The sequence below is a fragment of the Sminthopsis crassicaudata genome, chromosome 1, assembly GCF_048593235.1.
Source record: "Sminthopsis crassicaudata isolate SCR6 chromosome 1, ASM4859323v1, whole genome shotgun sequence".
NCBI lineage: Eukaryota > Metazoa > Chordata > Mammalia > Dasyuromorphia > Dasyuridae > Sminthopsis > Sminthopsis crassicaudata.
Window position 1 is genome coordinate 300,702,692 of NC_133617.1, and position 24,401 is coordinate 300,727,092.

Below are 24,401 nucleotides of genomic sequence, written 5' to 3' on the forward strand. Positions count from 1 at the left end.
AATTTAACATTCCATACTCTGGTTTGTTTGTTTCCTTCTCCATTGTATCAAAAATAGTATTTGTTATTCAAACATTCTGGTATTGGGACAATCCATTTTGTGAATGTTTCTTTTCTTCTTACTGAGAAAGGCAAAGGAAAAAAGAAACCGTTTCCCTGGTAACTAGAATTTGGCTATATTTTACTACAACTTTAAAATACCTTCGCATATATGGAAGTGCAATTTACAGTGCATAGGGAAATTGGACATAGAAGGCTCCTTAAATTCAAAAATACATAATTCCCACCCACCTTCAGGTTTCCCCATATGAACTAGCAGGCCCTGACAACTCCCTTTGCTACACTGTACTTAATTTGCTAACTTAATGTGCAAATAAGAAATCAATCCTTCAATTCCCAAGAAATTATCTCTCAATATGGGAAGTCTCCAGAAAAGGAAAAGGGTATTTTTTCAATCCTGATCACTGTTCAAATAGAATAATTCTCTGGTGTTTTTTTCCTCTTTCATTCTAGCATATATACATGCATATATATTAGGACTTAACTTCCTTGGTCTGTTCCTTGTGACTTGCTTTCTTCTCCTTTATTAATCATGACTCCCAAAAAGTTGAAAAATTTTGTTAACTGAAGGGAAGAGAAAGACAATTTAGGATAGATACCATATTTATTTACGTATTTCCCTTGCCTCTTAACTTTGAGGGAAAAAAAATCTTCTACCCTCCCTCCCATGATGTCATCTAGGAAGCTCGCTTTGAATCCTAGTATCAGATAAAAGCCAAGTTTCGAAAGGCTTGGTTCGGAAAGAAAAAAAAAAAAAAAAAAAAAAAAAATCAATCTCTCTATTTGCTGAACAAAAAAAATTTTAAAAAGAGAACACTGGAAGTGTGGATTGAAGATTTGCATCAGGTCTTCAGAAGGGAGGGAAGAGGAAAAGGTGGATTACAAAAACTTCATTTGTTAGGTTAGTCTAACAGAAGTAATTCACTGACTTCTCTTCCATAAAATATCTGCACATAAAAATTTTCTCTTAATATCTATGTATAGGTCACTGAGATATTGTAACTTGAACAATTAAACTTAATAAATGTTTTCTAATGATAGTTTTAAAAAGTTAAAAAAAAAAATTAAGAAAAAAGAAATTTAATCCTAGAGTTACTTCTTTTGAGATGGCCATTGTCTTATTTTCTTCCTTTGATTCCACAGCATCTCTCCTTTCTTTAAGTAATTAAAGGCATCTCAGAGGCCAAAGTCTCTCACTGCATCCAGGGTCATCTCCAGTTGTCCTGATCTATGTCTGTCCCCTGGACCCAAGTGATTCTGAAGGAAAATATAAGGCTAGTGACCTTGCACAGTGCTTCCTCCCTTAGTCAAATTCAATTCACCTACATGTCATGGTATCACCTCCCTAAAGTCATATTTTTCTTCAGGAATGAAGGTCAAACATAATAATCAATCAATCAACTTGAAGGAATGAGGTCTGGAAACCAAAGCCTGAATTTTTCTATAGTTTCTATAAATTGAATAAAAGTCTAATACTTAATGCATATACCTAGACTATGGTCTGGCTAGTATGTAACCTCCACCTTGTCTAAACACAATGAAATGGGGCAAATACTCTAGAACCCTGTAGTTCCAATTGCATCCTGCCAGCCAAAATATAAAAGTCATCTGGCAACCAAAATTCTCATACCATGTTTACAAGGCTTTGAAATGTTGTGTTATTTGCACATTTGCATTTCTTGCCTCTTATCTTGTGGGATAATTTCTCTTTGAATGTAGAAATTACTTCTTTCCATATGTTGTTTACAATGCAAATGTAAAAGTTTTCCTGTGGCTGGCTTAGTACTGTCACTAACATCCACCTCCTAATCAGTTTAAAAAGTGACATGGCAGAGATAGAATTCATTAGCACTATTTTTTTTTATTATAGTTTTTTTTTTATATAAAACATATGCATGGGTAATTTTTCAATATTGACCCTTGCAAAAATTTGTTTCAACTTTTTCCCCTCCTTTCCTCCACCCACTCCACTAGACGGCAGGTAGTCCCATACATGTTAAATATGTTAAAGTATATGTTAAATACAATATATGTATACATATTTATGCAGTTATCTTGTTGTACAAGAAAGATCAGATTTAGAAAGAAGGTAAAAATAACCTGAGAAGAAAAAACAAAAAAGAAGAAATAACAGAAAGAGTGGAAATGTTATGTTATGGTCCATACTCATTTCCCAGTGTTCTTTCTCTGGGTGTAGATCAACTGGAACTGATTTGGATCCTCTCATTGTTGAAGAGAGTCACATCCATCAGAAGTGATCATCATGTAGTACTACAGTTGTTGAAGTGTATAATGATCTCCTGCTTCTTCATTAGCACTACTTTTCAAAGAAAAAAATATCTTGACCAGATAATTTGGAATGATATCCAATTCCTAAGTTTGTGTTACACAGTGAGGGACCTTTGCTACCTAAGACTATGCCTGCCAATTATGCACATTTTTTACTTGGGACCATACTGTGTAGTAAACAACTGAACCTTGTATTTTTCATGATGTTCTCTTGCAGGAATGAACAGCACACTTTCAAGCGATTCCTTAGCTTTGGCAGACCATCAACAAAATACTCAATATTGATTATTCATTACACTGAGTGTCTAAAATATATTAAAATATCTCTGCATAGAATATAGTACTCTATAATCCAGAAACTATTTTATGTAGTAATGCCAGAATAGTAATACTTTATTACTTGAATCCATTCTACCAGTGAAAGTCAAGAGTAGCAGATTGCTAATACTACTTAGTTGTTTTACATTCCCCACAATAAGAAGAATCAGCAGCTGAATAAGACAGACTTATTTCACCTACTATGTTATCAACTGTATGTGTAACTCTGAAAAGCTGCATCTGGTTTTTCCCTTCTTCATTTTTCTCACAGTGAATTATTGTCTTATGGGCTTTAAAAAAATAAAAACGCCACCACCACCACCAAAAATCACTACCAGACAAAAGTGAACTTAGTATTGGGATAGCTAGGACTGTGCTAGTCTTGAACTTAGGAATACATCTTATCTCAAACACTTGCTAGGTGTGTGAACTTGGCAAATCACTTGATTTCACTCAACCTCAATTTCCTTATCTGTAAAATGAGGATAAGAATAGCATTTACTTCATAGATTTCATATGAGAATTAAATGAAATAACTTATATAGATCAACTTTAATATACATTAAAGTACTAAGTAAATCTGTTTCATCAGGAAAAAGAGAAAAGGGGTCTAAAGCAATATGATGATGTGTCCTTAGTTCATGCTTACATCTCCATAGATAGTTCCATAATAGCAAACTCCCCATGTGGAAGTTCCCTCAAAGGATGGAGATCAGCAATTAATTTACAAAATATTTAAGGACCACAGAGTCATCTGGCAGCACTGAATGAAATCATAAAACTAAATGAGAAAAGAAAACCACATGGGCTGCATGGAAAGGAAGTACATGGAAGGGAAAAAAAAAATTTAATTCTAGTTGGTATTTCAAAATAACTTGCTTATAATCATTATTATCTGCCTACTGCCCAATTTGCTATTTTTCCATCTATCTAAATAACAAATGGCCATGTCATTCAAACTGTCAGAATCACAATGTGAGCAGAAAATTAAAAGGGACTATAAATTCGTAGGCATCCCATCCCAAAGGTGCTATTGGGATATTTACCATCTGACCATACAGTGAGTTTTTATCAGTGTTTCTAAGTGTTAGGCATGAAAATCAAGGGATATACCCAAACAACTCAAGCAGGTATGATTTTTTTTTTTAATTTTCACACAAAATATTTGAAGCATCGGAATAAAATTTACAATTGTTACAGAATTTTAAAAATAAATATTTTAAAACGTATAAAATGTGTATTCAAAAGAATATGACTTCATCCCAACTATGGATGGTTATTTCATCTGATCAGTGATATGAAAAAGAGAGGGAAACTGGAAAGAAAATTATTTATATGGTAGAGAATTAAGGTAACAAGGAGGAAAAGGAAACTATCAGATTGCATTTAGAATCAGTCCAATAGTTAATAATAAGTCAGACAGAGTTAGAGATTTTAGAGAGGGGTTTTTAAACTAGATAGTCTGGCTCAGTTTTAACCAGAGACAACCACTTGAGTCTTCTCAATCTCATTATTCTTGCTTATCTATAATATGAGGACATCCATTACGTACTTGGAAGAGTAAACTCAATGACAAACTGGGCAGGTACAAACAACAAACTAGGCTACAGCCAACCTTTAATTTAGAAAAAAATTCAGAATTGCTAACCACTGACAGCCTTTAAACAAATCCATGCGTGTTTCTCTAGTTTGAAATTGGAAAGATAATTCAAAAGTAGGGTTATAGCTAGCCACTCTGGAGGCTGAACAGAATTCTGGTTAGGGAGGGTGGTAGTGAGAAAGGGTGATTGCTTACCTTGGATACTTGTCGAAGCCACCTTAAATACTCAGTAAAAGTATCAAAACAAATGTAATAGGTCTGGCTTTGAGGTCCAGAGGAACTGAAGGCTAAACAGTGCTGGTGCTTCTTTACTTCTTCAACCTAGGGAGAAAAAAAATGTTTGAACGATTAGGAATAAATAATATTTGTTAAATTGAATCAAAGAGATTTTCATTTCTCAAGTCCTGAAAATTATTCAGGTTCACAAAAAGATTTGTATTTGAAAGAAGCAGGTTAGTTTCCTTATCTCCAGTAAAATGCTCTTTCCCTTTTTTCTGCATGGAACATTGCCTTCCTATGGCCTCTCCCTTCACACACTAGGTATTGGGTTTCTCATTTCCTCTTAAAGGGATTTTTTTAATGTTACACTGAGATTTTTCTATTTTTTTGCTAAATGCATGACAAGAAGCCTTCAAACAGTTTTTTTTTAAATTAAATAGATGGTAGAAACAAATTTAAGATCATCCTAAATTTTTACAAAGAGCAGTTAGATAGTGAAATAAATAGAGGTGGAAGGCCTGGAGTCAGGAAAACGTTGGTTCAAAATCTGAACTCAGACACGAGCTGTATGACCCTAGGCAAGTGATTTAATTTTTTTTTTTCAGCTTCTCCATCTGTCAAATGAGCTACACAAGAAAATGACAAACCACTCCAGTATCTTTGCAAGAAAACCCCATATGATTTTCAAAAAGAATTCAACAAAACTGAAAAAGACAATAATAAGATTTTTTACAAAATCTTAAGCTTAAAATAACTATGCCACTTATAATATAAAATATTTTAAAAGTCAGATTTCCATTTGGGCATTTGTTAGGAAAAGAGAAAAAAAAGAAAAAGAAAAAAAGTAACAAATGCTTCAAAAAGTCAAATATCTATGTGCTGGGGGCAGATTGAGAATGTTCTAAGAAAAAATGACTCTACACTGAATAAATGTTTATTACCTTATGAAACATTTACTGTCATCAGTTTACCTCAAGGTGAGATTTATTAAGACTCATTAAGTACCTTTCAGTAGTCAAGGTAGACAAATGATGCACATCTGACCAGGGAGAAAGCCAAATGCAGAATATTACCTTTTAGTGAACACAGATGGCTGTGTAGAAAAGTTAGCTATCTGAAGTCATGTTTGGGGGAATCTTCTTTTATATGGGGAAGTAGAGTTATATGCTCTCATTTTAGGCTCCACTTCAAAGTAGAGTTAAAAGAGAAATGGAAAACCACTTTTGAAAAACTATACTGCAAAAAATACAAATGTGGCCTCCCCTCCCTCCCAACTCAGATAAATGGCTTTTAAAAGACTAAGATTTAATCATTTCCAAAGCTTACCTAGAACAGGTCTTACAAGGTCTGCCTGAGAAAAAAAAAGGAAGTTATTAACTCCCAGTTCATTCAATTATGAAAGACCACAAAATAGTAAGCCCTAGCATATACCAAGTCTGAGAGCATGCATCCCTCCAATTTAGTCAACACAAACACTACTAATTTTGGTCTATGCTAGCATCTGATTTTTTTTTTTTTTTAAACTTGGAAGAATGAGAAACACAGAATTTAAATTTTTCTTTTAGAAATCTATGTTTTGGGGTAGGTAGGTGGCGCAGTGGATAGAGCATCAGCCCTGAAGTCAAGAGGACCTGAGGTTCAAATTTGATCTCTTCCTAGCTGTGTGACCCTGGGCAAGTCACTGAACTTCATCCCCCCCAAAAAAAATCTGTTTCTACTAATATTTACCATTAGATTCACAAAAATTTATCTAAAGAGAAAGTCCCTGATTTCAAGACTAGTTCCACTCCAAAAACCCTTTAGATGCATGATTGTAGGTTGAGGCATAATAGAGATAATGGTTTTAAGAGTGAGGATCCAAACAAGCCTACACTGGTCTAATAAAGACAAATAATCTTTTTTTGAAGCTAAATTTGAACTTGTCTAGAATCAAGATCTCTATCACTAGAGAAACCAGGGTTAGAAAAAATTGCATTTTATACAAAGCAAATCTCTGAAAAAAACTAATCACAATCATGGGAAGTTACCAAATAAGGAAGGAATATTTTAGACAGTATAAAATGAGGAACAATAACTTTTTTTTAAAAAAATTGTTCTTGCTGCAGAAAAGATGGGCAAAAGAAAGCTCTGTGCATCCTATTCCTACTCAAAGTGTCTAAGGAGCAGATATTTGCCAACTGAAAAAATGATTACTTTGAGTAACATTTGATTTCCTTATTTTCCTTCTTGCCAACTTCCCCTACACCAGACAGTAAAGAGAAAGTACCAAATGAAATCTCTTGCTCAGTGGCTTTCACATTCCATTATAAATAATCCATTTTCAACTCTTAACCTGTACATCAGCACAAAGACAAATAACTTTAAATCTCACATCATTTAAACATAAAAATAAATTGATATTTACTTCAACCAAGATTGTTAAGGGTCCAGGCTAGGGATATAAAGACAAATAAAGCACTCCTTGCCTTTAAAGTGGCTTATTTTCTAGAGGGAAGAGGAATTACTAAGATTAAGGATTGGAGAAAAAGCTTATGACAAAAGCGGAGACTTTAAGAAACCACAGAAGCTGGAGACAGAAATGAGGCAGAATAGACCAGGAAATAGCCAGAGAAAGTGTCTAGACGTGTGTCTTCTTGGAAGAACAGAAGGAAAATAATGTAAATGGATGGTAAGGTATACCCTGGATAAGAGTAAGTTATAAGGAGACTGGTAAGATAGGAAACATCCAAGTTATAAAGGATTGTAAAAGCCAAACAGAAGATTTTTATATTTGATTCTGAAGGTAATCAATAGATTTTACTGAACAAGAGGATCAACATGTCAGACTTGCACTTTATTAAGATCAATTTAACAACTGCATAGAAGATGACCTAGAGTAGGGAGAGCATTAAAGCAGGCACACTCACCAGCAGGCTAATGCAGTAATCTAGGCATGAGGAGATAAAAGACTGCAATAGTTTGATGGCAGTAGCAAAGGAGAGAAGGGACTTATATACAAGAAATATCAAGGAGGTTGTAGGCAAGAGATGTAGGCAAACTAGGTATCACAATAGATAAAGCATCGGGCCTGAAGTCAGAAAAACCTGAGTTCAAATTAGTGAAATACAACCTGAATTTTTTTTTTTTAACTTTTTTTAGCTTTAGTATTTTGTTCATTTGCCTAAAGCACCATATCAACATAGCCAAATGATGCTCCTATTAAGCAAGTTAGCATTACTCACAGACTTTAACATCAACAAGCAGGCCAAGCAATCATGCAATGATGTGCTACTGGTCACAAAAGAGATGAAGGGAGAAGATATAGATGGATTAACACAAATTCACCACCATTGTTAAAGAATCAACTCAAACTAGATACTTTTTAAAACATCTCAGAAATACAATCTTTGTATATTATATTTGTATATAAATTTTTTTTAATTTAAAAATAAAAAAAATTTTAAAAATACAACTTACTTTTCCACCAATTAGTGGGAGAACATGCATCTTTCCAGTCAAGCTGTCTTTCACGGATGATACAATCAGGCATGTTCCACACAGGATAACTTGGCGCCTTGTCCATCGGTTCACTGGTAACTGCATTTTCCCTTTTCGCACATTGTACATTCCTGAGAGCTGAATACGTTCAGAGCTACCTGTGATATGGGGCTTTCCTGAAACAAAAGGAAATACAGTAGCCTTAAAGATTATATATTTTTTAATTCTTCTGTAAAGCAGGTGATTTTTTTAAAAAGAGTGAAGAAATCAAGCCATTTTATGTTTGAAAGAATTTGAACAAGATGGGAGTCATGCTATTCACATAAAAAAAAAAAAAAATCAGCTTTTTGATATAATTCAGATCTGATTTCAAAATTCTTCCTTGACCTAGGTGATAGTGATCACATGAAAGCACTTTATGCACAACTTACACCAAACAACATAACATTTATGAAGTGCTTTGCAGACATTAAAGCACTATATAAATAGTGGTATTATTTTTCATATACTATTTTTTAGGTTTATTAAAAAAAAATTTTACAACAATCCAGTGAGAAAGGACATACAAATGTATGATATGTTTTACAGATGGGAAAATTGACTTGTAACATGCCATCACATCTAGGAAATACGGGAATAGGATTTGATCTAGATCACAGGAATAGAGCATGGAGAAACCTCAAGGCCAATGAGTCTGACATCTTCAACTTATAAGGAGGACACCAATGCCCAGAATTAAAGCTGACAAGTATCCTAGATGGAATCTAAACTCAAATCTTCCAGAATTTAAATCTAGTACCTTCTCCATGACATCATGTAAGACTATATCTTGACATTTTAAATATTACAACATTTAAGCGATTGGGGAGTGATAGCAGACATCACTTCTAAGTACTGCTAGAACAGCAATATCAAGATTATACCATACCTACTCCTCCTATCTCATTCAGATGAAGACATTTACAAAATAGATAGGAGCTTGCTTAAACTAAAAATCAAAGAGCTCCCATGCAGGTGCTAGAACCTGAGATTGGAGAGAAATCAAAAGCATAAAATCTTGAAGCTCAGAGAAAACTTAAGATTATCAAGCCACAATCCTGTACCTAATAGATGAGGAACCAACCTAGATTGGGTAAAGTAACTTGAATGGATGACAGAACCCAGATTTACTGAGATGATTAGACCAAGACCAATATAACTCTCTGGCAGCCAAGAGATAGTAGAGAGGAGCATCAGGCCTAGAGCAGGAAGACCTAACACTTACTAGTTTTATGACTCTAGGAAAATTATTTAATTTATTTGCCTCAATTTCCTGATCTATAAAATACCACCTGCCTTCCCAGGTTGTTGTAAGGATCAAATGAAATAATAATTATAAAATGCTCATTAGCACAGTGTTTGGCACAAAGTGCTTTATATAAAAGCTAGCTATTGCTTTTATCATTATCATTATTATGATTTCAAGAGAAAGGAAAAGACAAACGAATAACAATAGTTAGACATAAAAAGCACATAGTATGGAGAAGTCAGTCTTGAGATCCATTCATGTATTTCCATAATAACAGATAATTGATCTAGCCTTTAAAATGAACAGCTCACTAACTTAAAGCAACACCTGGGATCTGATAGATTTACAGAAAGACATCTTAACCAATCTTAAGGCCTACAAATGGGCAGAGCAGTTCCAAGGTTAGTTTATAAGTCTGGGTGTGTCTTATAGTTTACCTGTAGAGAAGCCAAACCCAAATCATGACTTTCAGCTCTGTCTTGACCTCTCTCTGCAGTCTTTCCTTTAGTAATTGATGTCAGACAGACTAGGTGCCCAACACTAAATTTTGAAACAAATGGTCCCTGGGGATAAGGGCAGAGAATATGCTTGGCATTCACCCAGGTACATCTTCCTCCAAGTCAGACCTCCTTAAACTGTCATATGAACATCTATATTTCTTTTCCCTTCTCGTTAGCTCTTAGAACCCTTGGTTCAAAGAGGCAGTTCTAATTGTCCTATGCGCTAAAAAAAAAACATTGGCAGCAATGGTATTCTATTCCTGTCAGATTAAAGCTGGGACTTTATAACAATTTTTATTTCAGAATGGTATATCAAACCCTCCAAGCTGATAGCAATTCTTACATTATCCTAGGAGGAGACAGATGGCAGAACAAAAACTTAGGTAGAGCAGAGACTAAGATATGACCTCAACACAAAAAAATAAAAAACACATAATACTGAAACTCAACTGGCAGGCAATGGATAGAAAACTTGATCCTGTCACAACCTGTTCAGGAATAGCCAAACTGAAGTGATGAAGGTGCTCTGAGAAACTGTGGCAACTGAATTTTTACACAACAACCAATATACTCAAATGTCAAGCCAACTTCTCTGTATCTTATGTAGTCAGATAGATCTCAAAACCTCCCGTTAGCAAATATCTTATTCATCAAGGAAAAGGAGGTTAATTGGTTTAAAAAAGGAAAAAAAAAGTTTATAGAGATTCTTTCCCTAACAAGGAAAAGGAAAAGAAAAACATTTCAAGTTTCCTTTTCATGTAATGGCATAAGTTTTTATTATCCATACACACTCCTATATACATACACAAACACAATAATCCTCCAAATCCAAGGATATTGAAGAAAAGAAAATTTATGCAAACTTTAAAAGTCAATGCTCTTTGGGTTTTGTGTAAAAAGATTCTGAAGAAGTTTCTAGAAACATGGACTATTAGGTAGTTTCTCTACCTTTCAGGAAATGAGAATATCTATATTCTCTTCATCTATAGCAAAAACTCTTCCTTCTTGTTGGGACAGAAATCATGACTTCCAGAAATATGACTATTAGATTTTTGTAAAAAAAAAAAAAAAAGAGAGAGAGAGAGAGAGAGAGAGAGAGAGAGAGAGAGAGAGAGAGAGAGAGAGAGAGAGAGAGAGAGAGAGAGAGAAGGAAAATAAGAAATTGGCTGGATATATGAATTCCTACTCATTAAAGTAAAGGAAGAACTGGAGATCAGTGATTAAAAGGCAAAACAAAGACAGTTTTTCATTGGGGTTGAGGCCATGAACAAGAGATTGTCTCTCAGATTTATGTATATGTGTGTACTTGTGTGTGTGTGATGCATATATTATACATGGTGTCACAAAAGTGTTAGTATTTTAATAGATTAAAGTGTACTAAGATTTTTGAGCTGACTTTTATACTACACACATACATCCAAAAACACTCCTATATACATACATACACAAACACAATAATCCTCATATCCAAGGAGATTGGAGAAAGGAAAATTTGAGAGAATTACAGAATGAAACAGATTCAAGGGGCACATTTTCCCTTCATTCTCAATATTCATACTCAAAATGAGCAGAACAATCACAGTTTAAAAGTGATTCCCTTATCTTTTAATTTAAAGACAGTGTGGTTTGATTGATAGAAAGCTTATTTTAGAATATTAGAAGTCTAAAATTCAAAAAGTCTAGCCTCTAATCCATTTGACTGGGCTAGCCTTAGGGAAATCCATTAATTTCTCAGAGCTCTCAAGCAACTCTTAGATTGTAAATTGCAGAGATAAAATTAAACTGCTTTGGTAGAGGAAGTTTCTTCCCAAAGGAAATAAGATCCACCAGCCAAAGCTCCCTACTGCCCATCCTGTGTGTCTTTGAAGCTACAACTTCTGTTCAAGACAAAGTGTGAAGATTCCTAAGTAAGAAACAACCCAATTTATAATTTTTCTTTAAGCTCTGTTCTCTCAGATGCTAATTTGATTTGAGATTCCTATGGTCAGATATGAAAAGTTCAGAAAGTAGAAGAAAAGAATAAAGTCTATTTTATTTAATCACACAAATGGAATCACAGTCACATATTCACCCTATCTAAAAACAATAGAAAAGAAGTTCACTTACTTTATAACTAGGCAAATGTTCTCAACAAGTGGATAACCATGATTTTTAAACAATAAAATACATTTTCCCTCATGCTGTTGATCTAAATAAATGTGGATAACCTTAAGAAGTCAGAGGAATATTTAAGGGCTCACCCACTCCCTCCCCAAAGAAGAAAATTAAAGAAGACAGTATTAATCTCCATATATATATTTTGGCAAGCAACCATCAACTACCTGTCTGTCTAAATTCCAGATGATGTGGTTATAGGCACAATTCCTGCTTCAACATTAGGGGCAACAACTGAATGGCCAAATCTAATTACTCAGTGTGGGGATTACTGAGCTGGCTACATGACCCCTTGAATAGAAAGCCTTGTAGTTAGGAACATGAAAGTTGAAATACAGTCCCAGATTACTTCCTAGCTGTATGACTTCAAGCAAGTCACTTAAACCTCTACTGGCCTCAATTTCCTCAAATATTCCTCAAACAGAAATGATAATAGCACCTAATTCTCAAGTAGGTATTGTGAGGATCAAATAAGATACTAATAGTTGTAAAGTGCTTAACAGAACAGTCTGACACAAGAAAACATATAAATAACTTATTCTTTAAGTATCATGAATGTTTTAAAAAAATTTTTTTCAACCACATTTTTCAGAAATTCCTCTAAAGTATTATAACAGATTACTTTACTTAAAAGAAGAATAAAGATGAAAATATAAGCTTTCCTTTATGACTCAGGGTGATCATTACCAACATTACTGTACTATTCTATAACAGTGATACCCTTAGGGAATACTGAGGCATGTCCTAATACCAAAAGACTACAAAGCTCGGCTCTTGTAATTCTGTCTTTTTATTCATTCAACAAATTAATAAAAGTAAAAAACCCAATGACCAAAGTTATGAGATACAGTTTTCTTTTCCCCTTACTGTCAACTGCTATTTAAAAATGTCTCTTTGAAGATATTAAAAAAGGGAAAAGGACCTGTATGTGCCAAAATGTTTGTGGCAGCCCTTTTTGTAGTGGCTAGAAACTGGAAAATGAATGGATGTCCACCAATTGGAGAATGGCTGAGTAAATTGTGATATATGAATGTTATAGAATATTATTGTTCTATTAAAAACAATAAGCAGGATGATTTGAGAAAGGCCTGGAGAGACTTACATGAACTGATGCTGAGTGAAATGAACAGGACCAGGAGATCATTATACACTTCAACAACAATATTATATGATGATCAATTCTGATGGACGTGGCCCTCTCCGACAATGAGATGAATCAAATCAGTTCCAATAGATCAGTAATGAACTGAACCAGCTACACCCAACGAAAGAACTCTGGGAAATGAGTGTGGACCACAACAACTGTTATTGTTTGCTTGCATTTTTGTTTTTCTCCTCAGGTTATTTTTTTTACCTTCTTTCTAAATCTGATTTTTCTTGTGTAGCAAGATAACTGTATAAATGGGTATACATATATTGTATTTAACAAATACTTTAACATATTTAACATGTATGGGACTGCCTGCCATCTAGGAGAAGGGGTGGAGGGAAGGAAAGGAAAAATTGGAACAGAAGTTTTTGCAAGGTCAGTGTTGAAAAATTACCCATGCACATGTCCTGTCAATAAAAAGCTATAATTTTTTTTTAAAATGTCTCTTTGAACTTACCTCATTTTGAATGTTGTAGTCCTAAAAAAAAGTCTCACAACTTTTCTTGACAGATGAGAGAGCAATCAACAAGCATTTATTAATCACCTATTAGTGACAGGTTTTGTGCTCTAGGGATACAGAGATAAAAAGGAAACAGTTTTCAAAAAGGTTATATTTGGAGAAAACAACACACACACAAAATGCATTCAAGGTACATTACCTCCCCAACAATTACCTTGAATGCATTTTATGTGTCTGTTGTTTTCTCCAAATTGAGGGGAGGGGGCAGATAGTAGCAGAATCAGGGTTGACTTTTGAAGGAAGCAAAGATCTAAGTAAAAAGCAGAGGGGAAAAGAGGACTTGTATTACAGGCATAGGGAACCACCAGTATGGAAAGGCATAGAAATAAAAGATAATATTAATGTGTGAGGGCCGCTATGTGTCATAGTAGATGAGGGCTGGGCCTGGAGTCAGGAAGACTCCTATTCCTGAGTTGATATTTGACCTCAGAAATTTACTAGCTGTGTCAACACCCCAGCTAAGTACTTAACCTAAAACAGTTACACATCTGTCAAATGAACTGGAGAAGAAAATGGTCAATTGCCCCAGTATCTTTGCCAAGATGTGTGTATGAGGGGGGAAAAGGGGAGTCGAAAAAATGTCATAAAGACTCTGACACAATTGAAATAAATCAACAAAAGAGTGGAAAAACAATTATCAAGGTTGCAAATCAGGATGCCTAAAATGACTGAGGAGTCTTTGGCAAAACTGAGCAGTTCTGGAGGCCAGTATCTTTTTATAAGGATAAAGTTAATGATAACAGATAATTTTTAGGTTGAAACATCCCATAGGCAGTTGAAATGTGTAAATAAAACTCACAAGAGACTAGACCAGAACACACAGATTTGCAGATTATCTACATAAAGATAACTAAACAAATGGGAGCTGATGAGATCAACCAAAAAAAAGTACTGAAAGGAAGGAAGATGACCCAGGTCAGAGCCCTTAGCATAGGCCTATACTTAGGAAAGTGATGACATAGATGATATAGATGAACTAACAAAGGACATATCAGAGGCGGAACCAAGAGAGAATCAGGAAAACTGAAGAAAGAAAGATTATCCAGGAGGCAAGGGTGGGTCAGAAAGATCATAAATATAGAGATCAAGATGAATGAAGATATTAAAAAACAAACAAACAAACATCAGATTTAGGAAATTATTTCTCCCTTCCCCTCCCCCAACCCTGTGTGTGTGTGTGTGTGTGTGTGTGTGTGTGTGTGTGTGTGTTTATGTATATAATAACTACTGTTCTATAAAAGAAAAAGAAAAATGACAATCTTGACTCCTTAAGAAAAAGAAAAAAAACCAATGTGACATGGCAGCTGACCCAATTTCTCTGCAAAGGTGTGAAACCACTGGTATGGAACACTGTATATATAATGGTAGACCTTTTCCCAAAGTTATGCTGAACTGTTTCCCTTACTATTCCCTTTAAAAATTATTTGTAATAAGATATTTCTTTTTGGGAGGGGGAAAATAGAGAGATTCAATAGAAAATGTAGATGATATAAAAACCAAAGATAACCAATTAAAATTTGTGAGATTGGAAACCAAATTGTAAAGGGTTGAGATGAAAGTGAGAGCAGAGGAAATAGAGACAATTAGTATGTTCAGCTTTTTCCTTGGAGTTTAGTTGTAAAAATGAAAATAAATACAAAAAGGTGGCTTGAGTTAAGTCATACCAATAACTTATAAAGCATTTATGAAAGTAAATGTCAGAATCTGTGCCAATCATTTGGGCTCGATATAAAGAAAGGCAAAAACAGTCCCTTATTTCAAAGTGTTTATTGTCTAATGGGGTAAACAATACACAAATAAATATGCATGACATATGTAATGTTCTTCTTGGTGTCTCTGGGGGCAGCCTTTGTTTCAGTTCGGAGTAATCACCACACTAGTAGCCAGGGGTTAAAATCCAAATCCTCTTTCCAAGTCTTGTCTCCTTTCCTGGGGACTGGTTAGCTTTCTTAGAGGCCTATCTCTCTCCTTGGTTTGAGAACTTGAGCTCCTGCCACCAGTCCTTATGTTCTCTGCCTCTGCCAGCTTCTTGATGTCCTCCTGAATGTGTCTTGGTTTCTGTGGGGGAGGCAGGAGGACCACCACCATGGTCTCTGTCTTCCAGTTCTGATTCTGGCTGAGTTTCTCTGAGCTTATATGCTCTCTTACCATAGGTGTGAATCTTGTGAAACTATATTAAGTACTAAGTACATGTACTGAACTTGAGAACTGTTAAGCACCATGCTAAACAACCACAGTCTCTATCAATTCCACTGACTTAGCACCTTGTAAAAATCTTTTGTTTCAAGTTCAGAGTTCTGGTCCATAACAGATATAAACTGTAGGAGTAGTTAGGTCAAAAGAAGGACTTTTTAAGTTTGGAGGGCCATAAGCATGTCTTTGGACAGGAGAAAAGGAAAAGGGGAGATTGAGTATTTAATAGAGGGGATGATTAAGACAAAGTAAAGAAGATTAAGAGAGGAAGATATCAGGATTCAAATAGTGGGAGTTGACTATGGAGATAAGAGTATAAGAGAAAATATGGGATGAGCTCAAGGAGTTTGGAGATATAAGGAAGGAGAAAAAGAGACAAGGTTCTCAGATTTGTTCTAGAGAGGAAGGTGTTGTGTGGGAGGCTTGAATAAAGAAGAAAAGTTAAGTTAACAGATGTAGTGAGAAGACATAATTAGGGAGGAGTAAAAGGATTATATTGCTGAAGTAAGGGCTCAACAAAGATTTAGACATCATTTGTAGTAGACTCAGTCAGATTTGTTATAGAGATTTTCTAGAGCTCCATTCATCAGCATATGGAGTAGAAACAGGAGCAGGAAAAGTACAGACATTTTTGGCTATAAAACTTATTTTGAAAACACAAATTTATTCCAGTGTGACTGAAATATTGGGGAAGAGTTGAAGCATAATACAAATTTTGTGTTTACATCCAATTTGGTCCACAAGAAACATGTAAAAAAACAGAAAACTGTATCACTTCACCAAATTCACCAGCCTTTCACAATCCTTCCTACACTGATTTCCACAAGTAAATTTCAGGTCTTTTTCAAGGAAAAGTGTCATTTGGAGCTGTGGGATTGAGAAGGGCTGATTCACCCTTACTCCTAACCTTCCCTTGTTGCCAAGGCCCCAGCCTCTGTGAGTGCTAGAGCAAAGGACCACCAGCATTAACCCAAGACTGTGGGTATCACTACTATTTATTGTAGTATTAATGTATGTCTTGATCAATTAACATGTATAAAATTGCACTATCATTTTTCTTATGTTCATCTATTTTTATTAAATGTGCCACTGAAGTTTTTAAGTTTTGTCTCTACCCTTATTTTCCTGTAAGTCCTATATTTTTAATTGAGTGATTTTCCACAGCATGATGAATTTTAAGAACCCATGTCAAGTTATAGCATAACATACTGAACATAGTAAAAGAAACCAGTGTAAAAGTGTGACCAGGCATGCACATCAACAGGACAAAAGGGGATTTAAGAGTAGAGAACAGTATAGAGCTGACCTGGATAAATATATAGAGTAGAGATTAGGAAGGGAAGAAAATAAAGTAGAGCAGAGGTAATGACTTCGAATACCAGTTATGAACTGATAAAAGGAAATCTGAAGTTTTTAATGTGGAAATAGAACACTAATGGGTAATGAGACTTAGAAATCAGCCATGTATGTATTTTAGGTGGAATGAAAGAATAGATCATGGGAGCTCAGGACACTAAGGAATCAAAAGATGTGGGTGTATGTAGCATATGGGCATGAAATTTATTGTTGAAAAGGCAGCAATTTAGATAAGAAGTCTATGAGTCAGGTAGTGAATACCTTTTAAAAAATGGGAGAAAGGCCAGATCCTAATATCATTAGGATATGGACTGTCAGCTGGAAATAAAATAGCATTTCACTAAAAATATTTTATAATTCACTTTTCAATAATCCCCATCATTATGTTCCCAAAACTAATGAGGGTATTATCATATACTAGAGGGATCATGAACGACTTAAAAAAACAAAAACAAAAATACACACAGGATATAGAAGAGAAAATGCCTATATGCATGATGTAACCAAGATAAAAAGATCTGTTAAAATTATTTGCAATTTCAAAAAGCAATACTAGAATCAAGATCAATTCAGCAACAAGATTTAATGGCCACAATGTTGAACTGGAACTTGAGAAAAATCTGGTGAAATAACTATTTGACTTGACTACTAAATGATCATGTTGATGAGAAGTACCAAGAGATTTAAGACTAGGTGCTTTTCAACTAATAGAAAATAACAATTCTTAAAAGGATCTGGGCTCAATTCAATTAAATCAAATGTCCAATAAATATAGTTTTTTAATTGTCAATAAGCAAGTACTTTCCTTAATTAAGTTCTATTTATAAACTCCTAAAAACCTTGGTTTCTCCTTAAGCCGTACCATTTCCTAGGAAGAAAAACCCTCACACTAAGACCAGTGCATCACCCTTGAGTAATAGTCAGAAGTTATACAACCTGGAGTAGTTTGCAAGAAAGAGCTAAACTAGGGTAAGAGGAGGAGAGGGAAGCTGAACAAATAAGGTTTTCACTGTGCACCTTCAGTATTTTTGCTGGAAGAATTGTGAATTCTAAAAGCAAGCCGACCTATATTCAAATGCCAAAATATAGTACAAAAGCAATTTTTTTTTTCAATTATACCCACCAAATCTTTCCTTGAATAGTAAATAAAAGAATGGATAGTACAATTCCCAATATATGAAGTCGGGACCAACACAGTCAGTACAAACCACAAAAGACATCCAGCCAAGATACTTATATAATGTTTCTGGCTTCTCAATGTCCAGATACACATATAAGATATTGCTCCACAAGATAAATGTGAAAATATGTATAGAAGAATTGCACATGTTTAACATATATTAGATTACTTGCCTACAGAGGAGGTCAGGGAAAGAGGGAAAAAGATTTGAAGCACAAGGTTTTGAAAGGGTAAATGCTGAAAATTATCTTTGCATATATTTTGAAAATAAAAAACTATTATTTAAAAAAATAAAATCTGCTCCAACAGATTTGATCCAAAAACAATCTTTTTCTTCTCTCTTCCATTTCATAATCATAGGTAGTCCAACTGCGTATTACAAGATTCCTTGGGAGGTTTTACAGCCTAGTTAACAAGTATCTCAAATAGAATGATGATGATGATGATGACAACAATAATAAATAGCATTTATATAATGTAACACTCAAGGTTTGGAGAATTCTTTATAAATATTATCACATTGATCTGATTTTTCTTGTGCAACAAGAATTGTATAAATATGCATGCATATATTGGATCTAACATGTATTTCAACATATTTAACATGTATTGGACTATCTTCCATCTAGGGGAGGCGGTGGGGGGTAAGGAGGGGAAAATTTGGAACAAAAGGTTATGCAAGAGTCAATGTTGGGAAAATTACCCATGCATATGCTTTGTAAATAAAAAGCTTTAAAAAACAAACAAAAAACCCACCACCAACAACAAATATTATCTCATTTGAATTTCCTAATAACCTTGAAAGGTAGATGTTATTATTATTATTATTATTATTTCCATTTTACAGATGAGGAAACTGAGGCAGGTAGTATGAAGTGACTTGCCCATACACAATCAGACACTTAATCTGAAATCAAATGTGATTTTAAGTCTTCCTTACTCCAGGTCCAGAACTCTATCCATTTAGGCATTAGTAGCTTGCCTACGTGATAACCACAAGTACATAGTAGACACATAAGAAATGTTTCACAGAAATAATATGGAGAGTTAGAAGGGACCTCAGAAGCCATGTGGTCCAACCCCTCATTCTGGAGATCTAGAAGCAGGCTGAAAGAGGCCAAGGAACTTCCTGAAGATCTTAAAGATGTATTTAAAAAAAAAAAAAAAAAAAGTATTTAGAAGTAGGATTTGAATTCATAGCCTCTGACTCAAGTCAATGGTCTTTTCATTATAACTTATCTCCTTATTATTGAAACTGACTTGAGGAAAGAAGGCTATATCTCATCAAAGAGCTCTCTGGAGAAAGATTCCATAATCTTCCTCAACAGGCACATTCCCTAATATGTTTCCACAAAAATTCTAGGTCATCTCCCATGTTATCTTTGGAAAAGCTTGAAGAATGCCCATGACAACTAATCTATCCATTAAAATCAACCTATACCCAGCATCAGGAAGGAAACTTCTTTCACACTGGTACTTATAAAAACTGGAAGGGACTTGAAGTATCACCCAGATAATTAAAAGCCTTTTTTTAATATATAAATTTTCTATTATTTTATAGATAGTATCTCAGAAAGCTTAAGAGATCTTGGCCGTCAGATCTAGGAAAACAGAATGCTGGATTGAGAGTCATGGAGAGATGGATTCAAATTTAATTTCTGGTACCCATTAGCTTTGTGATCCCTTTAATTACTTAACCTGAGCATCAATTTCCTCATCAATAAAATGGGATAATGGTAGCTCCAAAATTGACCTATTTCACAGGTCAGTTGAGAAGTTCAATAAAACAATATATAGCAAGTGCTTTGCAAATTTTAAAGCAGAAGATAAAACATTTTCATTGTTCCTATTATTCAAGGTCACAAAGTCAGTGAATCCCAGTGCGGTTGGGGAGTCAACCAGGGATCCTTTGATATGAGACACAGGATTCTTTACAGCATACATTTCTGAATCAAAACATGCTGGCTGTTAGATGATAAAGCAAGTAATATCATTGCCTTTATAAAGAGTGGGGAAAAGCACCTCGGTGCAGTGGAAGGAAAATTAAAACTTTCCAGGTAAATCTCCCAGAACTAAGCCATGATTTCCTTGGGCCTTTCTCTCATCAGCTGCTAAATAAAAGGATTGGACCAGGTGACCTCTTAAATCTCTTCCCTTCCAGAGAGATAGCTTGTAAGCTTAGCACTTAGTGCTGAAAGATCTCTTGGTGTTAATATAAAAAAACAACATCCAGATGTGAAGTAACACTCTATTCTATTCTCCATCTCCCCAGTCGATGTAGTGGGAAGATGGAAAGGGACCAGGGCAAGAAGGAAAACAGTGACTAGGTTAAAATGCCCAAAATGAACAGAAACAGCAATTTCTGATTTGGATAAAGACTCACTCAAAATAGTTACAAGGAAAACAGAAACCCTTTCTCACTGGCTATCTCTTGGAGGCTCTGTAGCAATTATGTGTAACAAGTATACTCTAAGATGTTACCAGCCCTCAAATATTTCAGATGGAGAATCCTGACAGATTTCTGAAGTCACACTCCAGGAAGAACCCTCCTGTGAATAAAAAAATAATTATAGCACTTAACTCTATACAAACCTCACCACTACCACACACACACACACACACACAAAATTACTCAACAATGCAGTTCACTCATAAATTCTTCTTTGAATGTCAAAAGACAATGTAGGTGGCTCCAAATCTTTAGGTTATGGATGGTAGAAAAATGACTTGACCAGAGTTATATGTTTTTCAAGATAATTTTTCCAGAAGAGCAAGATGGCTTTGAGATTTTTTTATTCTTTGCTGGGAAGAGGGAGAGCAGACACAGAGTGGAAAGGACGATTACACAAAAGAGGTATGCCAGAAGAAAATGAATATCAACCAGATAATTACAAGAAGCATAATTAAGAAACACTGATTCCAATAAATAATCTTAATTAGTTGTGTCCCTTTTGTTGTTTGGTCATTTTCACTTAGGTCCAACTCTCTGTAACCAACTTTGGGGTTTTCTTGTCAAAGGCTAGATTTGAACTTGCTATGGGCCAGAATTCTTGTACTTAAAACAAGGATTCTTACAAGGTGCTAATTCAGTGGAATTGATGAGACAATGGTTATCTAGTTTAGCATGGTGATTAATACTTCTCTAAGATCAGTATGACTGATTTAATCTTACAACAAATAACACTTTCCTAGTGATATAATTATTGGTTTATACTCAGTGTAGAGCCAGAGAAGATAAGTGTACTGAAGGTGGGAGCTTAAGCTCTCATAGCCAAGGAGAGAGATTCATTCCATCTTCGCTCAGGATCCTGGTGGCTCTACTGGGGGACCGAGAGACTCAGAGACAGATTCACTTATCCCATCTCGCACCACCTTGGTGGCAGGGCTCTCCTTAGCTTCTCCACTAAAATCAAGACTCCTAAAGGCTCTCAAGAAACCCAGCTGAGCCCCAGGCAAAGAAACTAGACTGTGAAGGAGATAATAAAGGATTTGGACTTGGTTATAGTATCATATTCACTACTCTGTATTTACCAAAACAAGAAAATGGATTAGGATTTTTTTTTTTTAACTTTAAAAACAAGAGATGAAACAAAAATGGTTTTCTCATTCTGAATAACAATGGCTGCACAAAATCAGCTACAAATTGTTATGTATACTATTTGTTATTTTTTTCCTCCTGGCTCATATACAAAATCAATGAAAATATATACATTATAACACCTATCTAAATTTTATTACTATTAGCATGTTAGGTGTTTCCACTAAGTGAACTAAGGTCATTAAGTGTTCCACTGCAACTATTTCTTTCCTTGGGTATGGGAAACATGTGCCTATGTATTGTATATACATGTGCATATACATACATGTACATTTTTAAGACAAACAAAATTTCCCTGAGAAGAAAAGAAATTTATCTACAAAGTATCAGAACTACACAAAGTGTAAACTCAAGAGATCTTTGTGATTTCTCTTAATGAAAGCAGTTCTTATTTAATAGACTCTTACTTGGAAGGGACTTTCAGATAACCTAGACTAATCCATGTTCACCTGAACAAAAATTCTCTCTTTAACATCATCAGAAAGTGACTTGAAAGCCTCACCATAAGACTTCCAATGAAGAGGAACAACCCAAAAATTATCTAAGGTGAACCCCTCCATTTAAGGATGGCTGACTTATTAGAAAGTTTTTCATTATATTGAAGTAAATTTGTTTCTAGGTAGCTCTGACACATTGTTCCAAGTCTTATTTATGGATGGGGGAATGTTTCATACAGAATACAGAACTGGTACAACGAACAAAGACATAATATCAAACTGTTCAGTTCTTCTCCACTAATATTCCTAAAGAGTGAAAAGGGAACTGCAATAAGTCAGACTTGGGTTTAAATCCTGCCTGTAATACATATCACCTTAGGAGATCTTGGACAAGGGGTTAGCCTGTTTGGACTTAGTTTCTTTACATATAAAACAAGAAGGTTGTTTCTTTCTGCCCCTAGCACTTGAACCTTTGATTTCTAATTGATATTCTCAGAGTCTCTACTCCAAAGCAAGAAAGAAAATAGGGACCATGATATGACATGGTGGACTAATTACAATCTTGGGTTCATTTCTCAGACCTATACTTCCAAGACCTTAATACATACATAAATTAAATGTTACTCAGACTTTTAATAAATTTTTTTTAAATTTAAAGAAAGATAAAGCCACCATGATGGCTAAAACTTCACTTCCTTAAAAAAAATGCTTAATATTAGAAAATATGATCACATTGACTTTTCTAAGTAAACTAATTATATGATGCTGCTCTCCTCATAAATTCTAGCATCTCCAAAACAAACTCAACCTCTGTATTTTATATTTTTCATTTTCCACTTTATAATTTGAGGGGTGATATGGAGGCAAAAGGGCATTTAAAAGGAAGGTAACCCCACTGAAACTGTTTGCTAAAGTCCCAAGATTAAAAAAAAAAAAAAAACAAACTAAAAACACCCAAACCCAAAGACCCGTTAAAAATGTATCATAATTTGGCTTCCTCCTGCCACTGCTCAGCCCCAAGTTACAGATAGATGAGCAGGCAGCATAAATTTAAACCAGTCTAATGGGTTTTACATTAAAATGAAAGATGCTAACTTAAAATTTGTTAATTTTCAGCTGTTACTATTCAGTGTCTGGCACATGTGTTCTCTGATCTAAGCTATTCACAAGACAAACACCCTCAATCAAATAAAAGTTAGCTTTGTGTTTTCACCGAAATCATGAAACAATACATTGTATTGCACCAGTGCATAACATGACATCATACTTCTCAATCCTTCAGGACTAAAAGGAAGTTTTGATTTCAGTAGAACAACAAATGAGAAAATCCTCTTTATCAGGATAAGTAAAGTTTCAAATATTAAAAGAAAACCCAGCAACTAAATTCCAATTTAGAAATTACAAAATCATGTCTATATTTGGGCCTCATGACTACAATAAAAATTAAAATAAAACTTTGCCTAAAGACTGAGAAAAACTGCTGGAAGACATGAGCAAATCTCCCAAAGTGAAAAGGCGAGGGAAGTGAAGGAAAGAAATAATCAACATCCTTCCCCAAACTTGGTGCAATGGTATGATATCTCAACCTCCTCACCTCCAGACTTCTTTTCATCTTTACTTGTTGACACCCTTATTCAGGGTAACTCTATTAGAAACTCCCTCCCCCCCCCCCCTTTGAGGCTGGGGTTAAGTGACTTGCCCAGGGTCACACAGCTAGGAAGTGTTAAGTGTCTGAGACCAAATTGAACTCGGGTCCTCCTGAATTCAGGGCTGGTGCTCTATCCACTGCGCCACCTAGCTGCCCCTCAGGGTAACTCTATTAATGTTTCAACTATTACTTTTCTTATTTCTCAACTCTTACTACTCTCCAAAAGTTAATTTCTGTCTGTGTTACTATACCTTTTTCACTATTTCTTTGCTTCTTTCAGACTAACTAGAGAAAAAAAATCTATTTTTTAAAAATGTACTAATCCATTCCTAGATTAATTCAGCTAAAAAAGTGAACTTCTTTTGAGTTATAATTAATGACAACCACTAAAACCAAAGATAATGGCTGAAGAAAG

At 34.8% G+C, this 24,401-nt stretch overlaps 1 protein-coding gene across 1 annotated transcript in view; it reads right to left on the minus strand.

Annotated features, from left to right (window-relative positions):
• Window positions 1-24,401, minus strand: part of PHLPP1 (PH domain and leucine rich repeat protein phosphatase 1) — a 279,201-nt gene that overhangs the window by 140,693 nt on the left and 114,107 nt on the right. The window contains exons 2-3 of the mRNA XM_074279031.1: window positions 7,942-8,138; window positions 4,462-4,587 (exon numbers count right to left, since the gene is read on the minus strand). Of these exons, the coding sequence (XP_074135132.1) occupies window positions 4,462-4,587; window positions 7,942-8,138 (323 nt within the window). The remainder of the gene's footprint in view (window positions 1-4,461; window positions 4,588-7,941; window positions 8,139-24,401) is intronic.